Raw genomic sequence first — 18,183 nt, forward strand, 5'->3', positions numbered from 1 at the left:
ATCAGCTAAACTTGACCCTTAGTAAACCCTCTTGGTGTCACGGGAGTTTAATTATAAAGCAGTGGCTTGTAAAATCCAACACTTCTCAGTGTGTTTAAGCAAGAAATTTGAAAGGTGCAAATCATGGAGTGTTTTTGCTGTTAAAAGCATTGCCCTTTTAACTGTTGTACTTAAACATGCAGGGAAGTGGCAGCTTTACAAACCACCACTTAGTAAATAAACCCCACGCATCTTTCACCTACTGCATGATGAACCGAAGATTTAAAATTGATTAATCGATGCATAACACCTTCCAGTCTTCAGTAGTCCACTGGCAGTGCTTCATGCTGTAACTTCTTACCCCATTATTTGTTCCCTAAAAAAAGGCCTTTCATTATACTCTAAAGGTGCATACACACTAGACGATATGCTCCCTGAGCGATATCGTCTAGTGTGTCCCCGGCAGGCTGTGCTCAATGTCGTTCATGACATTGAGCACAGCCGCTGAACAATATCATTAACGATATCGTTCAGCGCCGGGCTCTCTCCCCCATTCCCTGACATGCAGCAACCTGACGAGATCGTCAGGTTGGCCTGCATGTCAGCCCGATGAACGATGATGACGAACGACCCGCGGGAACGCGCGTCGTCGTCATCGTTCATCTTTTTGGGCTAAAAATGGACGATAAAGTGGACGACTGAACGATATCGTTATCGTTCAGTCGTCCACTTTATCGCCCATTGTGTACGCACCTTAACTCTGAAATTTATATTCTTTTTAATTTTTTGCTAACCTAAACTTATTTTTCACTTCTAGCAGACTAGCCCTTTCCTTTTGTACCATTTTTAGGTTGAATTGCTTAAATTTAATCTTTTAGGTTGCTTTTGCAGGAGGGTCTGGATAGGGGGTTGAACCTTCGTTCCTTGAAGGATGAAATTCAGTGCTTTCCATTTTCTTTGAAAGAATTATCTGCACTATCAGGTCCAGACATTTTTGCAGGGTGCAGAGTATACAGCATGTACAACCATTATTTGTTCCTCCTATTGCACTGTGGGATCTTTAATCTGGTGTTACATGCTTAACAGCATCCTACTTTAGAGCCTTTGGATTCACTGAAGTTCAAATGTAATCAATTTAATAATCTATCATAATGATCACACTGTACTTCATGCCAAGCCCTCCTTATTTTTCTTTTTTCCTTTTTAATTTTTCAAATTAATCAGGATATAGGGGTCTATTTACTAAGCCTTGGATGGAAATAAAGTGAGCGGCGATAAAGTCCGGGCCAATCAGCTCCTAACTGTCATGTCACAGGCTGTGTTTGAAAAATGACAGGAGCTGATTGGTTGGCACTTTATCTCCATTCACTTTCTCATACAATGCTTAGTAAATAGTGATTTAGAATATGGATCATGGCAAATCCACAAACAAAGAGAGATGTCTCTTCATTATTTGCATGTTATAGGGCATATATAGCGAGGGGACAAGGGATGTCCACAAGATCGGTCTCTGTGATGCTCGGTAAAGGGGATGGCAGGCTTCTAAGCAGTCCATTGCTAGGTGGATTTCTTCTACCATTAGTCAGGCTTCTTCTGGGCTTGGGCAGAAAATTCCTTAGACTCTCAAGGCACGATAAGTTCATCCTGGGCTTTAGCAGAACAACTGTGTAGGGTCAACACCGTCTACATTCTATAGGTTTCATGTGTTTGCATCTAGGAACTTGAAAGAAAAGTATTTTGCACTGCTCCCACTGAGTGTACCCACCATTAAAGGCAGCTTTAAGATGTATCCCAACATGTTCCCAGTGTAACCCAATTAGAGGACTAAGAAAACAGAATTTACATACTTATGTGTAGCACGGATGGTATAATGATTAGCCTTACAGTCTAACAGCACTGAGGTCTTGGGTTCAATTCCCATCTCCACTGGGGCAGGAGCTAATGTCAATGGCCAAATATTCAATGTAAAAGCGTAATCCACACTCTTAAACTATAAGACTCTGCAACAGAGAAATTGGATGCATTGAACAAAATATACTGTTGTCTCTGACTATTGTTGATCATATATTGTTTGCAAGTATATTTCACTTACTTTTTCTAAGAGATTGTGCATTTTATTAGGTCTTGATTTAATAAATGCCTGCTTTTGGGTCAAATGACGACAATCTGAGAATGCCTACATGTTGCATGATGACATTTTAACAGCATCAACACCATAACTATCGACACTATGAATGTTGACAATCTGAGAATGCCTACATGTTACATGATGACATTTTAACAGCATCAACACCCTAACCATCGACACTATGAATGTTGACAATCTGAGAATGTCGACCTATTACCTGCATCCCGTGCAGTGAGGTGACGCGTCCCAAGAACAATTGGAGATCCTAGAATGCTTACTGTATATGGCTGCTCTAGAATATGTAAATGAAGGATGTATTTGAATCTTGTTTCCATCTGTTAGCAATCTGTAATGTGACAAGCTTTTCCTTCCATATGCACAGAAACTCTGAATTCCTGTTTCTTGTCAGCAGAATAAAGTGATGCAGCATTAATATCCTTTCCTGCTTTGGCTTGTTTAAAGCAACAGGGTGCAATGTACTGAACCAGGCCTTCATAGTTATCACCCACTGGCACTTCCTGAATATCCTGCTAGTGTGTTTTACAACATGGATACTGCTGTCTGCCATACTCTGATGTGGATACAATTTCCCAGTGAGGACAGAACACCTGATTAATCAATTTAAATCTTGTTTCTTTCAGTGGAAACCGCCAATCATACCATCCACAGGCTGCAGCAGCAAGAGCAGGAAAATGCAGAGGTAAACATAGCTCACAGCACGTTTTCTAATATGACTCTGAGATTGCCAAAACATCCAGGAATCAGGAGGCCTGTAATACCTGCACTGTCAGGCCAGTCTTCAGAGCTTACACACACCATAGCACAGTATCACATTTGTGTGCTTCCGGTTAAAAGTGTAGAGAGATGTTCTTATACGTTGTTACTATTATTCAACTTTCACAGTGTCTCATATTTGCAATGAATTATCCTAATGGCCTGATCATGAGAATGTGAGCAATATCTTTTGTTTGGCAGAGGTGGATTGGAAATGATGAGAAATGGTAGTAAAGTTCATCTTTTTGGATTATTTCACTGATTACATTGCTGATTTGTCATTTTATACAGCTATCGATTATATAACTTGCATGGCAATCTTGGGACTACAGCTGGTTTCTGAGATACTTTGCATATTTATTACTTTCAGTGTAGTTTGCAAAACACATAGGTGCACGTGTGAGCTTTGTGAGGACTCTTGTGACACACACATGCACATAGATTCAGATAACACTCTTCACTGGCTCCTGCCTTGATTTATATGTAAGAATGCTTCAGATTATAGCTTTCAAAGGAGTTGGAGAGAACTCACACATAGTTATTAAGGGGATAAGCAGAGTGACCTTTCTCATACCTGTGGCCGTTTTTGTTTTTAATATTAAATTACTAGCATCAGGATATAGTAAAACTAGGAAAGGTACTGTGGGAAGATATGTTGTAACAGATGTGTAATTGATACATAATTGAACATTACCTTTATTTTGTATTGATAAATTTGTAGCTTCCTATTCGGGGTGAATGGTAATACAACTGACCCACAGTCTGCCAGTCACTTTCCTTACAGGGATCCATATGATGGAGCATATTCAAACAAACAATATCTCCTCAAAGCTTAGAACACATAATCAAGATGTAGGTATAATATTTTGAACAAATATTCAGTCCTTTGTTAGCACTTTTAGAAAATATCTACTATTAAAGGGTAAAACTGTGAACCAAACTATCCAGCAGCGAATGCTGCTGGATAGAAGACAGAATCATAATTGGGTAAATAAAATGTTCCATCTGATGTAAAAGCATACTTGCAGCCTACTCTCCCAGAATGTCTGGGAGACTTCTGAATTTAGGGTCCTCCTTATGCCGCTTCATACTCTTGTGAAGTGGGTGGGGTCATACGCACACAATTTGCATCAGTACACTCTGTCCCCGGTGCAGTGGGTGGGGGCAGTGATAAGAAGAATATTAGGATAATGTGATAAGTGCATTTGCCCTGGTAAGCATGTACGAGTATTGGTCACAGTGCTTAAACAAAGTGGTTACAACATGATGTACTAAATGAAAATGTAAAGAATAAAAGGGAGCAAGTCTGAAAACGTTTGCAATTAGCAAAGAGCAGCTCAGGAATGTATAGAAAGTTGGATCCCACATAAGGTAGATGGTCTGTTTTCCATGATAAGCATTTCAGTAAAGTATAATTTTATATAGGAAATTAGTACACATTCAACGCAATATTTTGGATGCTATTGAATGCAAGATATTGATGATGTGAAAGATGACAGTAAACATCGGAGGACCCTGTTGCATATGTACAATATACATTTATTTCAGGTTAATAGTTTGTAAAGTGCAAAGATTTGAAAGCGGTTTAGAACATACTGCTTAGCTATATTTATACTCTGTAATGTTTTACCTCCTTTCTCCATTACTTATAGCTTAAGGACAGTGACATTTTAGGCTCTGATACAAGTCAATAAGCGGAGACTGAGGGCCTGACTCAAGCGCCCAATATTTTAAATCTGTGCATGCGTCTGAGACGCGCAGAGCATGTGTCCCGATGGATACCGCCGGGGGACACAGATCCGAATTGCAAGGAGATGCATGCAATTCCGATAGGCGTTTCTGGGTGGTGGCTTTTTCTTGGGACTGCGTCAAAAGTTCTGGCAGCCATGTACCATCAGACTATCTGAGCAACCATAAAATGTCCGATAGTGCGGACGATGTTGTTTGATGGTCAACTATTTGCGCAGCGGATTTCCGCTGCAATGCGCCCCAGACAGCCCATTGGCGCTCTCATTAGTGTAAATTTGCAGGAGTGGCTGTGACAAAAGTCGTAGCTGCTACTGCATTAGTGTCCACCTCTGAATCAGGCCCTGAATTTCTTTGTCATCCCTGACCTGCACTTGTGCACTAATCATCCAAGCCCATCCTCCCCAGCTGTCAGTCACACTCTGCGGTGTATAGTTACAGAAGCACCTCACTGCAGAGGAGTGAGCATACTTACTTACATTTAAGCACTTGTGTCTCCACAGGCATGTACAGTTACATATTTGTTTAGAACATAATAAAACCTGACATCTGTTGGACATTTAAACATTTTTCTGCCAAATTCTAACATCATAATATATCCCAGAAACCCATACCACTAACATTGCAGCAGTCTGTATTTACTGAACTGGAAGTGTCCCATGTTTTTAGAGAAATCCAGTTCTGCAGGCAACCCTTTCTGTGTATTGAAAAGAAACATTCCTAATAATATAAATACATGGCTGAATAGCACAGAATGAAGAAACACAAATGTTGCAGGAAGTAATCTGAAGGTGAATAATTATAATTAATGTGAACTAACCCATCATTGGTTTAAACAGCTCTCCCCTCTTTATACTGCTTGTGTAGCAATATATTACTAAGATGATGTAGAGCAGGGGTCTTCAACCCAGAGTTGTCTTAACAGCAGTGTGGGCCCTGGGCACGGGGGAAGGGGGTTGCTGGGGAGATGGGGTGGGATAGGTTAGATCAGAATACAGTGCACCGGCGGCCGGCTTATAAAAAATATCACAAATTTACCAACTAGCCGCGGCTACAGGGGGGCAAGTTGGCGGGCCCCTACAAGCTTCGGGCCCTTGGGCAACTGCCCATCAAGCCCAATTGAAGAGATCGCCCTCTTTCAACCGCGGATGGCCCGCCGACTGGGGGGAGCTGTTCCCCGCAGCCAGCCAACAGGCTCCATTTGCCGGGCGCCCTCTGAGATTTTGTTACCTGCGGGCGCCCGGCTCCCTACCTGCACCGCCAGCCAGAGGCTGGAGCTCACCTCCTGAGCTTTGGCTTCCGGCTCCCGCAGTGTGTGTAGTGCACCATAGTTCAGACAGAAGAGCAACTGGGCGGACTGGAGGCAGCAAACACAGGAGCGGGGTTTAAGGTAAGTAGTAGTATTTTTTTTTTTTTTGTAAGTGGCTTCACTACTTGGGGCATTACTATAGGTGGCATTACTATTAGGGGCATTACTATTGGTGGCACTAATACTAAGGGGGCAGTACTATTAGGGGCACTACTACTAAGGGGGCATTACTATTAGGGGCACTAATACTAGGGGGCATTACTATTAGGGGCACTACTACTAGGTGGCATTTCTATTAGGGGCACTAGTACAAGGGACATTACTATTAGGGGCACTATACTAGGGGGCATTACTATGAGGGGCACTACTACTAGGTGGCATTTCTATTAGGGGCACTAGTACTGGGTACATTACTACTGGGGCACTGCATAAGGGGCACCACTTCTGGAGGCACTACCACTACCGGGGACACTGCATAAGGGGCATTACCACTGTGGGCTCTAAATAAGGGGCAGCACTACTGGGGGCACTGAATAAGGTGTACTTACACTACAGGGGGCACTACATAAGAGGCATTACCACTTTGGGAACTGCATAAGGGGCACTGCACTACCACTACTGTGGACACGGCATATGGGGCACTACCACTACTGGAGGCACTGCTCATGGGGCACTACCACTACTGAGGGCACGGCATAAGGGGCACCACTGCCAGGGGCACTACAAAAGGGATGCTACCGACGGGGCGTGGCCATGGCAGCAATGTAGCTGGACGTGTTCTCTAGGGTTCTCCAACTGAACATCCTGCGACCAGAGGGCTGACTCTGGAGGGTGACTTACCCTCCCCTGGGATCCAGGCTTCCGGTGGTCCGGTCTGTGGGCGCCAGGGACAAAGGAGAGACGCGGGCGTCGTCAGTGAAGTCTCCTGCAGTGGTGCATGTGGTGCTGCTGAGGTCAGACTGCTAGCATTGACACATCGCGGGCAGTGGCGCCTTGACTGCTCTGGTGCGCTTCCTGAGTGGGCCCCCTTTGCTGTGATTCTGCTTGCCTGGTCGGTGTGGTCTGCCCTGACTCACTGGCTGTTTGGTGCTGATTCCTGTGGAGGTGGCAGCCATTGTTAATGTAAAATCCTGCTGCTGTGCTCCCTTCTTCTCAAAAGCCCCCTGCTGGAGTACTGCGAAATTGCATGCTGCATAACTCTTTCACTGCCAGAATGGGTAAATCAGGCCATGCTGCTGCAGCAGCTGCTAGACTGGAGCGTTTCTCCAGATCATCTACTCCTCAGCCCCCTTCCAGTGATGATTCCAGGGGTCCCCCCTCGCCGGCTAAAGATGCTCAGCCGCCTCATCAAGTCTCCCAGCCTCAGGCTCCCTCCTCCTCATCGACACCTGAAGTGACCCTTCAACAGGTCCTGGAGGCAGTCAATTCAAGCGAGCAGAGGCTGTCTGATAAGATAGGGAAAGTACAGTCTGATTTGTCCTTTGTACGCCAGGATTTGCAACGAGTCCGTGAGAGAGTTGGGGAAGCTGAAACTCGCATCTCCACTTTGTAGGATGTACAAGCTCCTTTGAAAACACAAGTAGCCGCCCTGACCTCCCAACTCTCTTCTATGCGGCTGAGACGCAATAACGTTCGCTTTGTTGGCTTGCCAGAAAAGGAGGAAGGGTCGTCCCCTGAGGCCTTTTTGGAAAAATGGCTTGTGGATACTTTTGGTCGGGATTCCTTCTCGACTCAGTTTGCAGTGGAAAGGGTGCATAGAGTTCCTGCTACACCAATGATTCCTGGAGCCCCTCCGCGCACCTTCATAGCAAAATTCTTGCATTACTTTGGCCGTGACTCTATGCTCCGTATGGCTAGGATAAAGGGTCCACTGGAACGTAACGGGGTGAAAGTATCTGTGTTTCCAGATTTTGCCGCTGATGTGCAGAAAGATAGGGCTAAATTCATACCTGTCAAGACGTATTTGTGAAATGAATATACAGTATGCCATGCTGTTTCCATCTAAATTGAGGGTTGTGGTAGATGGAGAATCAAACTTTTTTGTTACCCCTCGTGAGGCTGCAGCATGGCTAGATCGCAGGGCACCGGGCGCACACAGTTGGCTCCTGATTGATATGTTTAATTTTGAACACTCACAGCCGGGCTACTTTTTCTTCCTATATGCAAGGCTGTTTGCTCTATTATATTGTAGGTGCACAGTTATTTCTACTTTGTACCTATTCGGATGACGCTACCTGTTGCATAGATATATGTAAATTGCAACAGCTTTCTTCATATTCATGTATATGTTTATATTAGATTATATTATGTTAAATAGTACTGCACTGGTTCAAGGGAAATTATATACTATGTTCTATTGGTCTTAAATATGTTGGAGAGCCCCATTGATTTGGTGGCTTTGATCTCTATTTGCTCCGCCACTTAGCTGGGTTATACGGCATAGTGGGTAGCTAAGGTTAGGTTCTAGTTTGGGATTAGGTATGCCAACATTTGGGGTGGTATACAGGGAGGGGAGAGGTTGTTGGGGTTATATAATGTTTAGTTATATACGGTATCTTTTATTTTTGCCTGCATTGTATCACTTTTTGCATAATCAAAGTCTTTTAGATGGAGGGTCTGATATGGACCTGATGGTATTTTTGGTAAATACATTTAACATTTTTGTAGATGCTGAATCTATTGACATGGAATGTGCATGGTGCTAATGACAAGATCAAGCGGTCATTAATTTTTAGACTCTTTAAACAATATTGGCCGGATATTGTTTGCCTGACAGAAACCCACTTGGTGGGAAGCAGAATCCTATCATTGAAACGCCCTTGGGTGGGCTGGGCATATCATGCCTCCCACACCACATCCTCTAGGGGGGTATCAGTACTCATAAACAAAAATGTGCCTTTTATACTGAACAGAGTCCAAACTGATATGTATGGGAGATTTGTATTCTTAGACTGTAAAATTTATTCTACTCTGCTTTTCTTGTTAGCAGTTTATATTCCTCCTCCGTTTAGCTATGATGTACTTGAATTGGCTTCTGGATTTATTGCTGACTCCCCTAGTACTCATGTTATATGCCTGGGGGACTCTAACAACATTATGAACGGGTGCTTGGACAGGTGGCGGCAGACACCCATTAATCAGGGATTGACTGACACTAGCTTTGCAAGATTTATTCAGGGCTTAGGTTGGATTGATACCTGGCGTAAAAAGCACCCTGCAGTAAGCCAATTCTCATGTTTCTCCTCCTCATATAACTCTTTTTCAAGGATTGATATGGCACTAGTTTCATCCGATCTGGTTCCCATGATAGAGGGGTGGTAGACCACTCTCCGTTGACACTGAGTTTGGATTTAGGTGGGCCGAGAGGACAGAAATTCTGGAAGCTACATCCCTCTTGGTTGACGCAGATTGGGGCCGGGTCTGAGCTTGAGGCATTATGGTCGGGCTATTTTGGAGACAGCATAGGGTCTGCTAGGTCTGACATGATTTGGGATTCATATCAAGCTTTCATGAGAGGGACTTTATTGAAAAGGGTTGCCGAATTTAAAAAATATTATAGGGACAGGGAGGTAGAGTTGGAATGCACTTGTAGAAATCCTGAACTGCAATTCTTACAAGATGGGCTTGATGTTTCTAGAATCAAATGGTTGGCAGCTCAGGATTTTTGGTCTGCCCACTTAACAGACAAAACTAATCGTCAACTCCAATTTCGTGCTAATTCCCATTACATGTATGCTGATAAACCAGGTAGCTATCTAGCAAGATTGGTCCAGTGCACCAGACCTGTTAATACCATTTCAGAGATTGTGGGAGGGGATGGCGGTGTGGTCACATCCATCTCTGGTATAGCTGATGTTTTCCTATCATTCTACAAGGATGTCTATAAATCCCATTTGTCATGTAATTTGGAAGAGTTACGTGCATATATTACATCAATTGAGTTGCAAAGCCTTTCCTCAGAGGCTAGGGCCTTTCTTGATGCTCCACTGACTGCAGAGGAGGTACGGGGGGCCATTGATTCCTTCCCTGGGGGTAAGCCGCCGGGTACGGATGGTATCCCATTAGAGGTCTACAAAAAACATGCTAAAGTATTTGTCCCTAAACTATTAGAGCTATATAATGACCTGTTTGAATTGAATTCTCTTCCACCATCCATGTCAGAGGCCCTAATTATTGTATTATTAAAACCAGACAAGGACCCCAGGTTCCAGGACTCGTACCGTCCTATTTCTCTGATACCAACGGACATAAAAATTCTTGCCAAAATTCTGTCTTTAAGACTAAATCAGGTCATCACCTCTTTGGTCCACTCGGATCAATCTGGCTTTATGCCGGGCAAATCCACTTCTATAAATGTGAGGCGCCTGTTTACTCATGTTCAAGCCTCTCATGGGGACGAGTCCTCAGTCATTGTGTCTTTGGACACAGCTAAGGCTTTTGATTCTGTGCAGTGGCCGTTCCTGTGGGAGGTCATGAAATGTATGGGTTTTGGACCAGTGTATTTGCGGTGGGTTCAGTTATTATACTATAGGCCAGTTGCTAGGATCTCTGTCAATGGATTTATCTCCTCTCCTTTCTTATTAGAATTTCGTTGGCAATTGAGCCTCTTGCTTGTGTATTAAGGTCACACCCTAAGATTGTAGGTTTTAAGATAGGCACCAGAAACGATACTGTGGCTTTATACGCCGATGATCTGCTGTTATTTTTAACCAATTAAATAGAGGCTATGCCTACAGTTTTACAGGTTATTAATATATTTGGCGTTTATTCTGGGTTACAAAATTAATTGGAATAAATCCTATATCCTTCCTCTTAGAGGACAACCACCTGTACTTCCTCCCATACCTCTTCCCCTGGTATCCCAATTTAAATATTTGGGCGTCTACTTACAAACTCCCCGCTTGACTTTATAAGGCTCAATCTGGATCCACTATTTGACTACCTAAAAGTCAAAATTAAAATTTGGAGTAAGCTGCCCCTCACGGTTACAGGCAGGATAAACCTAATAAAGATGATAGTACAACCTAAGATAGTGTATAAACCACCAGTCCCCAGTGTTTATTCCAGCCTCAGTATTCCGTAAACTGGACAACATGCTATCTTCCTTGATATGGGTGAACAGACGACCTCGAGTTAGACTTAAAATACTGATGAGACCTAAGTCTGCCGTTGGGTTAGCGCTCCCTAATTTTCGACTATACTATTATGCGACACAACGTATGTGAGAGAATGGCTTCAAGATAACTCCCCTAATGCATTACACTCACTGTTGGTATCTCAGGCCTCCCCTGGCTACACTCCCTTACAGGCCTTGTTGAGTGACGGGGTTAATAAACCTCTTCCCCAGATACTAATATAGGCTGTCAAGGTCTGGCGGGCTACCATTAATATCAATCACTCTTCTGGACTGGATCCTGATGTACCCTAATGGAACTCCAGGGCATTATCTGAATTGAGCTCACTAGAGGTTAGACAAGTGTGGGGCACCAAAGGTATTAACTCACTGGGTCATTTATATGACGGCTCTACACTTAAATCCTTTATTCAATTACAGGAGAAGTTTTCCTTACCGAGAACTCATTTTTACAGATATCTGCAGGCATGCCCTCAGTGTTCAGTTTGGTACTAGTCCGCCTGATATTCACCCTTTTCCCATCAAGACAGTACTCACTTCATTGGGTCTTCGTAGGTCTTTGTCCTTTATTTATTCATACCTGTCGTCTCTTCAACATGAATCCAGGCTACTTGATTTTAAACGAAAATGGAAGGCAGGTGTGGGCTTAATAGATGACAAAGACTGGGATATGGCTTTGAGTATTCCCCGAATCTCCACTGCCTCCGTGAGATTCCAGCAAATTCAGCTATATATCTTGCATAGAGTCTAACTCCAACTAGGCTGGTGAAATTTGGGGCCTTGACTCTGTTTGTCCAAGTTGCCGGATGGCTGTTGGTACATTCTGGCACTTACTGTGGGAGTGCCCCACAGTTCAGACATTTTGGCGCAGGGTTATACAGGTTCTTTCCAATATTGGGATTCAAGCCCCTCTCCTTACCCCGTTGGTATGCTGTTTGGGTGTTCTGGACGATACCACTCTTGATAAATATGAAAGGCAGTTGGTTATCAACTTGTGTACTTTAGCTAAAGTCAGTATAGCTCGCAATTGGTTGGCTTCTCAGGGTCCGGACTTCCGTGCTTGGCTGGCGCTGGTTCGCACCACTGCCAGACAAGAGAAATATCTGTATTTAACTCGAAAGGCTGAATTTAAATATGACCGTATTTGGTTAGTTGGTACAGGTCCAGTTATGCTCTCCCTGAAGTGTAATGGCTAATTGTTGTTTAAATGATTGAATGATTTACTGCAGGCTTGGGAGAAGCTTCTCTTCTCTCTTTTATTTTTTATATATATACAGTCAGGTCCATAAATATTGGGACATTGACAGAATTTTCATATTTTGGCCTCTAATCACCACCACAATGGATTTGAAATGAAACAAACAAGATGTGCTTTAACTGCAGACTTTCAGATTTAATTTGAGGGTAATTACATCCAAATCATGTGAACGGTGTAGGAATTAAAACAGTTTCAATATGTGCCTCCCACTTTTTAAGGGACCAAAAGTAATGGGACTATCAACTCAAAAGCTATTTCATGGACAGGTGTGAGCTATTCCTTCGTTATTTCATTATCAATTAAGCAGGTAAAAGGTCTAGAGTTGATTCTAGGTGTGACATTTGCATTTGGAATCAGTTGCTATCAACTCTCAATATCAGATCCAAAGAGCTGTCACTATCAGTGAAGCAAGCCATCATTAGGCTGAAAAATCAAAACAAACCCATCAGAGAGATAACAAAAACATCAGGTGTGGCTAAATCAACTGTTTGGAACATTCTTAAAAAGAAAGAACGCACCGGAAAGCTCAGCAACACCAAAAGACTTGGAAGGCCACGGAAAACAACTGTGGTGGATGACAAAAGAATTATTTCCCTGGTGAAGAAAAACCCCTTTACAACAGTTGGCCAAATCAAGAACACTCTCCAGGAGGTAGATGTATATGTGTCAAAGTCAACAATCAAGAGAAGACTTCACAAGAGTGAATATAGAGGGTTCACCACAAGATGCAAACCATTGGTGAGCCACAAAAACAGGAAGAACAGATTAGAGTTTGCCAAACAACATCTAAAAAAGCCATTACAGTTCTGGAACAACATCATATGGACAGATGAGACAAAGATCAACTTGTACCAGAGTGATGGGAAGAGAAGGAAGGAACTGCTCATGATCCAAAACATACCACCTCATCAGTGAAGTATGGTGGTGGTAGTGTCATGGCGTGGGCATGCATGGCTGCCAATGAAACTGGTTCCCTTGTATTTATTGATGATGTGACTGCTGACAAAAGCAGCAGAATGAATTCTGAAGTGTTTCGGGCAATATTATATGCTCATATTTAGTCAAATACTTCAGAACTCATTGTACGGCGCTTCACAGTGCAGATGGACAATGACCCAAAGCATACTGCATAAGCAATCAAGGAGTTTTTTAAGGCTAAAAAGTGGAATGTTATGCAATGGCCAAGTCAATCCCCTGACCTGAATCCGATTGAGCATGCATTTCACTTGATGAAGACAAAAGTGAAGGGAAAATGCCCCAAGAACAAGCAGGAACTGAAGACATTTGCAGTAGAGGCCTGGCAGAGCATCACCAGGGATGAAACCCAGCGTCTGGTGATGTCTATGCATTCCAGACTTCAGGCTGTAATTGCCTGCAAAGGATTTGCAACAAAGTATTAAAAAGTGAAAGTTAGATTTAGGATTGTTTCGTTTGTCCCATTACTTTTAACCCCTTAAAAAGTGGGAGGCACATATAGAAACTGTTGTAATTTCTACACCGTTCACCTGATTTGGATGTAATTACCCTCAAATTAAATCTGAAAGTCTGCAGTTAAAGCACATCTTGTTTGATTCATTTCAAAGTCATTGTGGTGGTGAATAGAGGCCAAAATATGAAAATTCTGTCAATGTCCCAATATTTTTGGACCTGACTGTATGTATACAATATATAAGATACCGTTTTTTCTATAATAAAAGTAGGTTTTGTTTACCGTAGGATATGGGTATGTGTATTAAATAATATGGTGGAATAGATGTCCTAATTGTGATATTGTATTAGAATATTTTGTGTTTAGGACTGAGTGGTACCAATTGGATATGTTTGTAATATATGCAACATTTTTATATAAGTCGAGATGATGTTTAAAATTTGAAGACATGTTAGGGTTATTTAAAATACTGAATATTTCTGTACCATATTACAGTGTAATTATACCCTTATTTGATACGACGATGTATATGTTTTTTACTGAAATATGCAATTATTATTTTACTGTTTGTATTGAGTGTTGGTTTTGTGAAAACTCCAATAAAAAAAAAAATACTCAGTTTAAAAAACAAAAAACAAAATAAAAGGGGTGCTACCACTACTGGAGGCACTGCGTAAGAGGCATTGCTTTAGGGGCACTACTGCTGTGGGCATTGTATAGGGGCACTTCTATTGTGGGCATTGTGTAAAAGGGGCACAAATGTGTGTCATACATGAATAAGGGACACGACTATGTGGTGTAATGTGAATTATGTGAATCAAGATTGTGCTACTGTGTGGCGTATAGCTTAGTGGCCCTCGGGCTTCGTTTAATTTTTTAATGTGTAAAAGGTTGAAGACCTCTGATGTAGAGTCTCAGACTTTGGCACTGTCAAGAACAGACCAGATTCATTTAATATGTAACAGCTTATTAGACTGTAAAACTGTTACTCCAACATAGCAGTCCTGGCACAACCAAGTTAGACTAATAAGGGGTCTATGGGCCTGATTCAGACTTGGGAATAGAGAGAGATATCGCTCTCAACTGATCATCTTGGTGAAACCATGCTGCACTGCAGGTGGGGCAGATGTAAAATGTGCAGAGAGATTTAGATTTGGGAGGAGTGTGTCCAAACTGACATTTAAATTGTAGAGCAGGGGTTCCCAAACACGGTCCTCAAGGCACTCTAGTCCAGGTTTTAGGAATAGCCATACTTGAGCACAAGTGACTTAGGCCCTCATTCAGAGCCGGACGCTCTGAGCAGAGCGCTCGCTCTGAATGAGGGCCGTCCTCCATAAAAATGGAGCGTCGTTCTGGACGCTCGTATAGTTGTGGGTCACCACCCACAGCACATACGAGCGTGCAGGATGATGGTCGCGATGGTCTTGACCATCGCGACCATCGCCAGTGTGACCAGAAGCCTGTGGTCGGGGTTTTCGACCACAAGCCCTGGAGTGATTTTGGCTCTATCAGAGCCAAAATCACTCCCACTGACATCACTAGTGATGTCAGTGGGGCCGGCTTCTGACGGTAGGCGTTCCCTTGGGAACGCCTCCGTCTGGCAGGCACGCCCACTAAAGGGGGCGTGCTGTCTATCAACATCGACAGCACGCCCCCTTTGATCAGACACAACGAGCGAAGGAAAGTCCTTCGCTCGTCGCGTCTGGCGCATGCGCACGACGGAGCTCCCTCCGTCGTGCGCATGCGCAGTGTACACCATCGACCCACTTGCGAGCGGACAGCCGCTTGCGAGTGGGTCTGAATGAGGCCCTTAATTAGTACCTCAGTTATTTTGATTTAACCATCTGTGCACAATCATGGATATAACTAAAACCAGGACTGTTAGTGTGCCTTGAGGACCGAGGTTGGGAATCACTGTTGTAGAGTAATAATAAAGATGTGCAGTATTTGTGGGCTACATGCAAAAGCAGTCAGTATTTACCCCACATGCAAAAAAAATATGTATTTACACCCCTTGCATTGCAATATGGTTTGTTCAGGTTCACAGTTAAGTGATATTTCTCTCTATATTCCCAAGTCTGAATCAGGCCCTATATCTTTATCCGCTTTAACTCTCTCCAAGGCTTTGTAAAAAGTACCAACCAATCAGCTCCTGTCACTTTACAGGCTGTGTTTTAAAAATGACAGGAGCTGATTGGTTGCTACTTTATTTCCCTCCACTTTATCTCTTTCCAAGGCTTAATATATTTACCCCTATATGTTGATTGGTACAAAAGCCAGCAGAGGGCAAAACTGGAACACTGGGCTTGATTCAGAGCCGCTCACTAGATGTGTTCGCACGCAGCGAAAGTATGCAAATCCGCGATTGCACGGCAAGGCATAGCACGCCCACTATGTCTTGGCATGCGATCGCGGTGTGTATGCAGACGCCCAGCTGCCTGTCTTAAGACACCAACTTATGCACGTCATCTCCAGGATGTGTATGAAACCATCGGTAACATCGAGTACCATCGGAAGCAAACGCAGCACTTGTGGTTGACCATACTCTACCACAAACACTGCAAGTGCTTCAGTGTGTAAAACAACCATGTGATGTGTACTATGATGCTGCTTCTTAATTATGCACACCTCTGAAATAGCGTTAAGACGCTCAGGCACACCTGCGTTCGCACCACTACTCCCTTGTTTCCAGCGAGCAACACCTATCACCACCCACAAACGGCTTGTCCTGTCACTCATTATAGCGAGATGGCACGTGTGGTATGGATACATCGGCAGGCTGCATGCGAATGCATCCTAGCGAGCGGGTCTGAATCGGGCCCACTGTACACGTGCCTACCAGCCCTTGTATTACACTTTAGCCCATCCTGGCTTCATTTTTTCACATGTTCCCATTCTTTATTTACTTTGTGAGCGGCAATTTTCACATGATGGTAAAATGTAAAGGTCACTTTTATTATGGAATTATAAATAAAATCCCATAGTGGAAAGATACATTTTTATAACTGTTGCTCTTTTAAACGTTACAAGTGTAGTTTTTTCAGTGTGAATGTGCAGTTGCTTTTCATGAAAATGTCAGGGGAACTTGTGAATCACTAAGTGACCCATTTGCTTTGCTTGTTTGACATGCATGTTGAGCATACTTATTATTGTGCTTATACAGTGCCTTGCAGAAGTATTCACCCCCCTTTCCATTTTTCATGTTTTGTTGCTTCACAACCTGGAATTAAAATGGATTGTTTGAAGGTGTGCATCATTTCATTCACAGAACTGTGAAGTTGTGTTTTTTTTATATTGTGAATCAAACAACATTTTGGACAACATAACAGAAAACTTCAGCGTGCATAACTATTCACCCCCCTAAAGTCAGTTCTTTGTCGAGCCACCTTTTACAGCTGCAACTCATTTTGGATAAGTCTCTATGAGCTTGCCACATCTTGCCCCTGGCATTTTTGCCCATTCTTCAAGGCAAAACTGCTCCAGCCCCTTCATGTTGGATGGTTTTCGCTTGTGAATAGCAATCTTCAAGTATGACCACAGATTTTCAATTGGATTGAGATCTGGGCTTTGATTAGGCCATTCCAACACATTTAAATGTTTCCCCTTAAACCACTTTGCTTTAGCAGTATGCTTCGGGTCATTGTCCTGCTGGAAGGTGTACCTCCGTCCCAGTCTCAAATCACAGGCAGACTGAAACAGGTTTTGCTCAAGAATATCCGTGTATTTAGCACCATCCATCTTTCCCTCGACTCAAATCAGTTTCCCAGTCCCTGCTGCTGAAAAGCATACCTACAGCATGATGCTGCCACCACCATGTTTCACTGTGGGGATGGTGTTATTGGGATGATGGGATGTGTTGGGTTTGCGCCAGACATAGTGTTTTCCTTGGTGGCCGAAAAGTTAAATTTTAGTCTCATCTTACCAGAGCACCTTCCTCCATACATTTGGGGAGTCGCACACATGCATTTTGGCAAACTCAAATCATGTCTTCTTATTTTTATCACTAAGTAATGGCTTTTTTCTGGCCACTCTTCCATAAAGCCCAGCTCTATGGAGTGTACGGCTTATTGTGGTCACATGCACAGATACACCAGTCTCTGCTGTGGAACTCTGCAGCTCCTTCAGGTTTACCTTTGGGGTCTCTGTGGTGCCTCTCTGATTAATGCCCTCCTTGCCCGGTCTGTGAGTTTTGGTGGGTGGCCCTCTCTTGGCAGGTTTGTTGTGGTACCATGTTCTTTCCATTTGATGATGATGGATTTGATGCTGCTCCGGGGGATATCAAAGATTTGGATATTTTTTTTATAACCCAACCCAGAATTGTACTTCTCAATAACTTTGTCCCTGACTTGTTTGGAGAGCTCCTTGGTCTTCATGGTGTGATGCCTCTTGCTTAGTGGTGTTGCAGCCTCTGGGGCCTTTCAGAAAA

General features: G+C 43.2%; 1 protein-coding gene across 1 annotated transcript in view; it reads left to right on the forward strand.

The window, feature by feature from the left end:
* Positions 1-18,183, forward strand: part of BLOC1S5 (biogenesis of lysosomal organelles complex 1 subunit 5) — a 105,039-nt gene that overhangs the window by 59,661 nt on the left and 27,195 nt on the right. The window contains exon 4 of the mRNA XM_088471774.1: positions 2,749-2,807. Within this exon, the coding sequence (XP_088327900.1) occupies positions 2,749-2,807 (59 nt within the window). The remainder of the gene's footprint in view (positions 1-2,748; positions 2,808-18,183) is intronic.

This window comes from Taudactylus pleione, unplaced genomic scaffold (assembly GCF_031769625.1).
Source record: "Taudactylus pleione unplaced genomic scaffold, aTauple2 ptg000116l, whole genome shotgun sequence".
NCBI lineage: Eukaryota > Metazoa > Chordata > Amphibia > Anura > Myobatrachidae > Taudactylus > Taudactylus pleione.